This window comes from Morus notabilis, unplaced genomic scaffold (genome assembly GCF_000414095.1).
Source record: "Morus notabilis unplaced genomic scaffold, ASM41409v2 Scaffold172, whole genome shotgun sequence".
Classification (NCBI taxonomy): Eukaryota; Viridiplantae; Streptophyta; class Magnoliopsida; order Rosales; family Moraceae; genus Morus; species Morus notabilis.
The window spans coordinates 545,075-554,567 of NW_010362230.1; the positions used below are offsets into that span (position 1 = coordinate 545,075).

The 9,493-nt window shown below is 32.7% G+C and overlaps 1 protein-coding gene across 1 annotated transcript; it reads left to right on the top strand.

The window, feature by feature from the left end:
- The first annotated feature begins 3,678 nt into the window (after positions 1-3,678).
- Positions 3,679-8,585, top strand: LOC21407845. The gene is made up of 10 exons (XM_024167776.1): positions 3,679-3,856; positions 3,972-4,040; positions 4,333-4,411; positions 4,523-4,587; positions 5,308-5,388; positions 6,740-6,830; positions 6,953-7,082; positions 7,174-7,343; positions 7,666-7,954; positions 8,064-8,585. The coding sequence occupies exons 1-10, from the start codon at positions 3,713-3,715 to the stop codon at positions 8,386-8,388; spliced, it is 1,443 nt and encodes a 480-aa protein (XP_024023544.1). The 5' UTR covers positions 3,679-3,712; the 3' UTR covers positions 8,389-8,585.
- The last annotated feature ends 908 nt before the right edge of the window (positions 8,586-9,493 follow it).

Here is a 9,493-nt window from a genome sequence, read left to right on the forward strand (position 1 = left end):
AACCTTAAATTGAGAAACGTCAAAGGATTTGCTATAAGTTTACCGTTTCTTGTTCCATTTTGGCCTTTTGTTGGATTTACAATTTCCATTGTTCCTGCCAATTGCTTGACAATATTTAAAGAGAAAGTCTGCTTTGTTATTTTATCTTTTTATTCTTGTGACTTTCACCATTTGTTTGCATGTTATTTTCAGATTTTCTTGGGCCTTTTGGGTTTGAATTTATATGTAAACTATTAGAAATGCATGAATGAAACTACAACAGAGAGAGGGGAAAAAGAAGTAGAAAATCTGCATTTTACTTTTGTAACTTCACTGTATTGTTCATCAATGTCTTGAATAAATATGGGCTATATTGGCCTCGTTCATTTCACTGATTCGAATTTTCAATTTTAAGTTTTTACAATGAAAAGCTCTCAGAAAATATCACATCTAATTTTTTGTATTACAATAAAAAACTCTTATAAAATGTCACATCTCAACTCGAATTGAAAACTTGAATCCGTATAGTGGCCTCGTTCATTTCACTGATTCGAATTTTTAGTTTTAAGTTTTTACAGTAAAAAACTCTCAGAAAATATCACATATAACTTTTTTTTACTACAGTAAAAAGCTCTCATAAAGTGTCACATCTCAACTCAAATTGAAAAATCGAATCCGCGAAGTGAACGAGGCCAATGTTTATAAATAATTCATTTCTCTCATCCTCTCTTTTCTGCTTATTCTTCATCAGGGTTCTTTAATTCATTAAACCTCGGTAATATGTGTATATTGAACCTTAGCAAAGTGAACTTCACATACATGGGCATTTTTTATGCTTAGAGTGTTGGTGGCATTAGTGACTCCAACGAGCAATTTTTTTATTTTTTTATAACCTAGTGTACTCAGGCTTCTTTGAGCACCCTATGCGTGTGTGTAATAGACTGTTAAAAAAAAAAGAAAAAAAGAAAAAAAGAAAAAAAGAGGAAGCAGAAGATCATCTCTTGAAAGCTACAAGCATTAATAGATTTAGCTTTTGTTAAGTTACCTTTTTTTGTTTTTTTTTTTTTATAAGAAACAGGAAACTTCAGTGATCAAATAAAATATACAGAAATTTCAAGATGGATGAGAAATCCATCGAAAAGGAAACAAACAGAATAAAACAGGAAACAACGAATAAGATGGGGCCTTAGAATCTATTTTCCAGTTTTCTGTTTGGTTTTATCTTCGTTTTGGTTAAGCTATCTATTTGTAATGCCTATGCTGAATTCACTTTTTTAAAATTAATTATTTGTTGTTCAGATTTTGTTTACTACCCATTAAGCCCATGTTTATTTTGTTGATTCAAATTTAAAATTTAAATTTTATTATAGAAAAAAATTCACATCTAATTTTTTTACTACAATAAAAATTCTCATATAAAATTTAAATCAGTAAATGAGCCCTAAATATTTCTTGGGCCAAACCTTTTCGCTGAACACATTATCATTTGCTATTGACAGCATGTAATTCAGAGAATGAGGCCCCGTTTATTTCGCTGATTCGAGTTTAGAATTCGAGTTTTGTTACAGTAAAAAGCTCTCAGAAACAATCACATCTAACTTTTTTACTACAGTAAAAAATACTCACATAAAATCACATTTCAACTCGAATTAAAAACTCGAATCAGCGAACTAAACGGGAAGAGCAATTGAATTTTTCCAATCAAGATTTGAGTACAAAATTCACCCTCACTTGTTTCAACTAATAAAGGGCTTGTTCTTTTAGAGTATAATTTAAGTGTAATTTTTTAGTTGAATTTGAGTTATAACTTGAGTTGAAGTTATAATTTGAATAAAGTTGAGTAAAATTGAATAAAATTAGAACTTAAAAGAACATGAACTTGAATAAAGTTAAAACTCAAGTTGTCTTTTTTTTAATTTTTTTTACAAAAGAACAACCTGAAAATAGTGTGATAAAAATTCAATTATATTAATTATAATAAATAAGTGTATATGTTATTTTAAAATAACCATTAAAACCACACTCATATAGTCATATGTGTTATTTGTACACGTATCTCAAGAAAAGGCTGTGTTATTTGTACACGTATCTCAAGAAAAGGCAAATGATACCAACCGAGAATTAGAGAAATCAATTGTAATGCGGTGACGACATGTCATTTTTACGTAAATGTATGTTGTTTTCTCATTCTATTTTTCCCTTCATCTGCCTTCAGTCGCAAGACAAAGAGAGTAGAGACTAATAAAGAGACAATGGAAGCTCTGAACTCAGCTCGCCGACATTTCCGATGATAAACAAATGGAAAACGACGTCGTTCCAGTGATTTCCTTCAGTGACGCCGTCAACGACGTCACCCTCCACTTTCAGATCATTCGTCTTTCCAGGCAGATCTAGCTCTAACTCTTCCTTTCACATCTAATTTTTTTACAACAATAAAAATTATCATATAAAATTACATATTAATTCAAATTAAAAATTTGAATCAGTAAATGGGCCTTAAATATTTCTTGGGCCAAACCTTTTCGCTAAGCACATTATCATTTGCTATTGACTAATTTTTTTATAACAATAAAAATTCTCATATAAAATTACATATTAATTCAAATTAAAAACTTGAATCAGTAAATGGGCCTTAAATATTTGTTGGGCCAAACCTTTTCGCTGAGCACATTATCATTTGCTATTGACCGCATGTAATTGTACATTCAGAGAATGAAAGTATCAAGAGCAATTGAATTTTTCCAATCAAGATTTGAGTACAAAATTTTCCCCCCTCAGAGTCTCGCACGTTATTTTAACTAATATGTATATATATGACGAGTTTTTAATGATTGTTTCAACTAATATGTATATATGTATGACAAATTTTTAATGATTATAATTTTATTGACAATTATTATTAAATATAAAAATATAATAAAGTGGTGTAATAAAAATCTAATTATATTAATTATTATAAATAAGCGTATATTTTACTTTGAAATAATCTTTGAAATCACACTCATATTAAAACCACACTCTCATATGTGTTATTTGTACACGTATCTCAAGAAAAGGCAAATGATACCAAACGAGAATTAGAGGGATTGTTCTTTTGTATTTATTAAGGTGACTTGAGTAATAATCTTGAGTTGAGTTTGAGTTATAACTTGAATTAAAGTGGTAATTTGAGTTTGTATTTAGATGTGTACATTTGAATTATAATTTGAATTGAGAATATTTTTGAGTTTATGTTTGAGTGGGTCAAAACTTAAAGTTGATGAAAAATTTTAATAGGATATATGGATGAATTTTTATTCGTCTTTTCATTGTGAATGTATAAAAAAAAATCATCTTAATCAGAATTAAAATAAAAAAGTTATGATATTTTTAAAAATAAAAAAATATTGTTTATTAACTTGAATTTAAGTTTATGAACTCAAATTTAATTTTAAACTCGAGTTTAAATTCGAATTCAAACTCGAGTTCAAATTTAAATTTTATAAAAGAACACGAAGTTAAATAAAATTTTGTTTAAATTTTTTTTAAATTTTGTCGCAAAAGAACGACACTCGAAGTCAAATTTTTTTTAAGTTTCGTAGTAAAAGAAAAAGTAGAGAAATCAATTGTAATGCGGTGACGACATGTCGTTTTTACGTAAATGTATGTAAATGTATGCTGTTTTCTCATTCTGTTTTTCCCTTCATCTGCCTTCAGTCGCAAGACAGAGAGAGTAGAGACTAATAAAGAGACGATGGAAGCTCTGAACTCAGCTCTAAGGTCGGCCGACATTTCCGATGATAAACAAACGGAAAACGACGTCGTTCCAGTGATTTCCTTCAGCGACGCCGTCAACGACGTCACCCTCCACTTTCAGATCATTCGTCTTCCCAGGCAGGTCCAGCTCTAACTCTTCCTTTCCCAATTTTCTTTCTTTTGATTCTCTCTTTTGCCTTACTTGAAAATTTTGAAGGAAAAATAAAAGTTGATTTTTTTTTTGGCTTATTTTTTAGATATATGCTTGGATTGGTTGCAACTCTGCGAAATTTGGCCATTTGTACGCAGCAGCGCCTACTCAACCCGTGAGTAAACTAATTTCAGCCTTTTTTTAATTATTTTTTAAATCGATTAGAAATGTGGAATTAAAAATTTGATCTATTGAAAGTTGGGTTGTTTGGAAATTTTCCCCCTAAAATTTGATTTTTTGCCCTGAATCCTAAACCCTAAATTGATATTTTGGTTTTTTTTTTTTTTTTTTTTTTTTAGTTAGTTATTGACCCTAAACTCTAAATTGAGATTCTTTTGTTAATTATTGTTTTAAAATTTTCGATGGATTGGGAAATTTTGAAACGATGGCGTATTATTGTAATGCAGAGGAATAATGGAGCAAGTGTGAGTTGTGTTCTTGGTGGGGCATCTGATAATACTGCATCAGGCATTGCTCGACGATTAGGTTTTTTTTTTTTTTTTTTCTGTTTTTCTGTTTTCCTTAATTTTTTTATTTGTTATTGGAAACTGACAATGAGCAAAAATACAAAATTACATTAATATGTTACAATGGCAGTGTTAAAGAGTGGTCTCCATGTAATTCTGGCTTCCAATATCCCCAAGAACTCTCCTTTGCTTGAGGTCCATTTTCTCTTACTCATATTCATAGAATTTCAATTGAAAATATTGAAAATAGGGGATTTTTTTTTCTTTATTTTTTATAGGTTTCATTGGGTTAGTTTTGATTCTGTAATAATTCGGTGTTATTTTTTCATTCTTAATTTGGCTGATTTCAATCATGCCTCTCGAATTATATCTGTGGTAACACTTTAAGCCCTGAATTTTCATTTGTAATGACTATAGTAACTGAAGTTTCATTAACAATCATAAATGTTCCCTCTGTCAGTTTTTGGAAGGAAAATAGTCACAGGAGGGTTTGTCGTTGGACAAGTGCGTAACTGCAAGGACAGTAACTTGAACTTCGAATGGTGAAATTTAGAGATTAACATGTTATAAGTGTGTATAGTCCGACAAAGTATTTGATGTACTTTCCTATCTCGGTAAATAAAAATTGATACATTTTTTCATTATTTTTTCCTTATTGGAATTTTAAGAGGTAATCAAAAGTTCAGAAACTACAGGTGTTACAAATGAAAGTTCAGACACTAAAGTGTGGTTATAGTTCAAGGGATATCTATCACTTCTTTATTAATAAGCTTTATTAAGGATTATACATTTGAAATAATAAAAAAAACAAAACAAAAAAAAAAACCAAAGCTTCTTGCTCATTCCTATCTCTCTCTCTCTCTCTCTGTCTTATTTTTTTATTTTTTTTATTTTTTTTATTTTATGGAATTTTAGGCAGAGGCTGAGAAGATGTTGGTGCAGAAGCTAATCAGCCTCGGTTATACAAGGCCAAGATCGGAGGCCTCATCATCATCATAGGATATTTTGATAAATATACATGCTTTGTCATATCAATTTCGGAAATGGGTGGATTCTTCTGAAGCACCTATTTGTTGAAAAGCTTATTGTTAATTTTGACTCAAAAAGTTTTTTTTCTTTTCTTCGCACATTATTATTAGTTAGTGATTGTTAAACGTTTTATCTTAACTTGTCTTTCTGGCTTTGAGGGTTGTGTTTGTGAAGAAAACTGCTGTCATCATTTGTGTGGTAAAACCAAGAAGATATAGGTTGAAGGTTGTGACTTATTATGGATTAGGATCTTATGGGGTCACTTCATATTGGAGTGACTAACCTATTGATGAATTGTTTTTAATGTTTTCCTAAAAAATCTGCCTCTTTATATGTTGACTTCTCCCTCTCGCTATTGTTCTTCGTAAGAATGCAGGGAATTTAATGGATCATTTTTTCATTCTTGTGCGTTGTTGGCTTCAAAATTATTAATTAAACGTGTAATAGAGATACAGATTCAGGGGGTGATTCGTGGAGAAAAAGAATTCTTGATGTTTCCTCCTTGGATTTTCTTTTCTGAGCTGCATTTCAAGAAGGAAAGATTATAGGAACATTGGTGTTTTGTTTTGCCTTGGATGTTATGGTTAGGAAGGAATAAGAGTTCTGTTGATTTGTGGGAGGAAAAATATTCCCGTGAGTTTTTCCTTTCATCTCATGTATGCGGACTTGTCCTGCTCTTCCTTCTTTTTATGTTTGTTTTATCTCTTGATTACTAGACGTTATTTTTATTTTTGTTTTATTTTTTCCTTACTAAAAAAGAGCATATAGTAGTATGCCACATGTATCATCTGACATAACCATCTAGCGTCTCTAGTAAGTTACTTTCTTAATTTCCAAATAAAATTACATATTGTAAATTATGGCTCTAAGGTTCGAATCCCGGAAACGGCCTTGGCACCGTGGTGGGAGCACTTGCGTTTGCACCTGAGGTCTAAGGTTCGAATCCCAGAAACGGCCTCGCCTTTGGGGGATAAGGCCGCGTACATATGGGATTGAGCTTTTCCCCGAGCCTGTCATAGTACGAGAGCCTCTTTGGCACTGGAGTCCGCCTTTATTGTAAATTATGGCTCTATCTATCTTCGGAGCATAACCATCTAGCCCCTAGTAGGCATTGTTTAAAGAGTGGTTAAAGAATGCATTCTCCTTTGGAACAAACGTATGAGACAAAGCATATTCCTTTATGCACATTAATGACTATTATGCATGGACAAACACCCTTAAGCAGAGAATTGATACCTGTTCCCTGGAACAATGCAATCCTCTTGAAGCAAAGGATTACATTCATTTTCCCCTTAAAAGCAGAGAAAACTCCATTTAGGATATTGTTCCAACCTCGTACCGAGCATTTGACGCAATTGGTGTGGATTCTATTACCATGGCCGCCGCTCCAGTCTTCAACGATCCAAATGGTACGTTATAGGTTGAGTTTTGAGTTTCGAAAGAATTCCTTGTACAATCAAATTAGGAGGATGTGTCTAATTATCATTCAATCAGTTTCTACATCATGACATGTCTAATTATCTATTTGCAGGCGTTTTGAGGTCAATCTCAAATGTACCACCGGCTCATTATACCATCAAACTACAGTCGTTTTCTTTGTTAATGAAGAATTCAATAGATAGATACGCGTCGAATCAATTTGAAGCCGGAGGCTACAAATGGTACATTTTCTTGCCAGTAAAATTCACATCATAAATTTCCTGCATTTTCCTTTTCTGTCATGTCTTATAGATGTCACGTCTATGTTTTCAGGAACTTGGTTATCTATCCAAATGGAAACAAATGCAGGAATGTGAGAGAATATATCTCTCTCTACTTGGCAATGGCCGAAGCGGATTCCCTCCAAACCGGTTGGGAAGTTTATGCCGTTTTCAGGTTGTTTATACTCAATCAGAACAATGATAACTACATGGTTCTTCAGGGTAATTTATCCTCAAACTTATAGTTTTAATATACATAGTGTCAATTAGTAACATCTTATTGTTTTTTTTTTCCATAACTCAAGTCACAACTCAAGTTCTATTGCTACAGTATTGTTTTCTCTCATAAAATTTCATAACTCAACTTTTTTACTACAGTGTTTTTTTCTCACATACACAACTCACGTTATCAACTTGAGCTGTGAAAAGAACAACCCTTAAGTATCTTTAGTTTACCCTTCTGAGTTAAAAAATCGCAATTTCTTTTAACCATCATGAAACTCATTCTAACACACTCTTATTTCCCAACTCTGTGTTGCCTTAGATGTTGAGGGAAAGGAAAGACGCTTTCACAGAATGAAGCTTGAATGGGGCTTTGATCAATTCATCTCTCTTAAAGTTCTGAATGACTCTGCTAATGGGTTTCTTGTGGATGACACTTGTGTTCTTGGAGCAGAAGTGTTTGTTTGCAAAGAAAGAAGCACTTGTAAAGGAGAATGTCTACAGATGATAAAGGATCCCATCACATACAAGCACAGTTTTTGGGTTTACTTTTCCAAATTAGACGTAGTATGCCACGAATCGAAAGAATTCAACGCAGCAGATCTGAAATGGTATCCCCATTATATCGTCTTTTTTTTTTTTTTTTTTCTAAAATTCCATGATGATAAAGAAGGCAAAGAAGCATTTTTCATGTACTGGTTTCGTATTTTGTCTCTACAGGAAGATAAGGCTGTATCAGAAGGGAAAAGGAGATGGCTTGGGTACTCATCTATCACTCTATTTGGCTTTGGTTGATTCAACCGACCTTCCTCCAGGCAGCAAAATATACGCCGATTTCACATTGCGCATTCTAAGTCAAATCAATACCAACAACAATTTTAATTATAAAGCCAGTCTCTGGTTCAGTACCCGAAATGAGGAATATGGCCGGTCAAGATATATCACAAATGCCTACTTCAGGGAACCCTACTTGGGTTACTTGGTTGGGGACTTTTCCCTTTTCGAGGCTGAAGTCACTGTCCATGGAGTTGTCAAACCGCTGTAACGAAGCAACGTATGTATTACAATGTCATAAAAAGCGGTATTTCTCAGTATCAACAGTTCGGTTGTTTGATGTAATCAGTTTCTTCTGTTAAACAAACTTCGCAGTGTTAGCACAACATCCATGAATTTATTTATGCGCAAGAATAAATCCTCAAGGGCTCGTAATTTCCACTATTGATGTTGCTTCGATGTTGCTTCCTATCCTCTACTCTCTCTCTCTCTCTCTCTCTCTCTCTGGCGCAGAAGCTAATCAGCCTCGGTTATACAAGGCCGAGATCAGAGGCCTCATCATCATCATAGGATATTTTGATAAATATACATGCTTTGTCATATCAATTTCGGAAATGGGTGGATTCTTCTGAAGCACCTATTTGTTGAAAAGCTTATTGTTAATTTTGTCTCAAAAAGTTTTGTTTCTTTTCTTCGCACATTATTATTAGTTAGTGATTGTTAAACGTTTTATCTTAACTTGTCTTTCTGGCTTTGAGGGTTGTGTTTGTGAAGAAAACTGCTGTCATCAGCTGTGTGGTAAAAACCAAGAAGATATAGGTTGAAGGTTGTGACTTATTATGGATTAGGATCTTATGGGGTCACTTCATATTGGAGTGACTGACTTATTGATGAATTGTTTTTAATGTTTTCCTAAAATATCTGCCTCGTTATATGTTGACTTCTCCCTCTCGCTACTGTTCTTCGTAAGAATGCAGGGAATTTAATGGATCATTTTTTCATTCTTGTGCGTTGATGGCTTCAAAATTATTAATTAAATGTGGAATGGAGATACAGATTCAGGGGGTGATTCCTGGAGAAAAATAATTCTTGATGTTTTCTCCTTTCGATTTTCTTTTCTGAGCTGCATTCCAAGAAGGAAAGATTATATAGGAACATTGGTGTTTTGTTTTGCCTTGGATGTTATGGTTAGGAAGGAATAAGAGTTTTGTTGATTTGTGGGAGGATAAATATTTGAGTTTTTCCTTTCATCTCGTGTATGCGGAGTTGTCCTGATCTTCCTTCTTTTTATGTTTGATTTATCTCTTTATTAGTAAACGTTTTTTTTTTTTTTTTTTTTTTTTTTTTTTTAAAAAAAAGAAATTAGAAAGATGCCC

What these genes read in the sequence shown, in the direction of transcription:
- LOC21407845 (XM_024167776.1), top strand. Translation starts at nt 3,713, where the DNA reads ATGGAAGCTCTGAACTCAGCTCTAAGGTCGGCCGACATTTCCGATGAT. An exon ending in TCATTCGTCTTCCCAGGCAG is followed by an intron (nt 3,857 to 3,971) that starts GTCCAGCTCTAA and finishes CTTATTTTTTAG; the next exon opens with ATATATGCTTGGATTGGTTG. An exon ending in CAGCAGCGCCTACTCAACCC is followed by an intron (nt 4,041 to 4,332) that starts GTGAGTAAACTA and finishes ATTGTAATGCAG; the next exon opens with AGGAATAATGGAGCAAGTGT.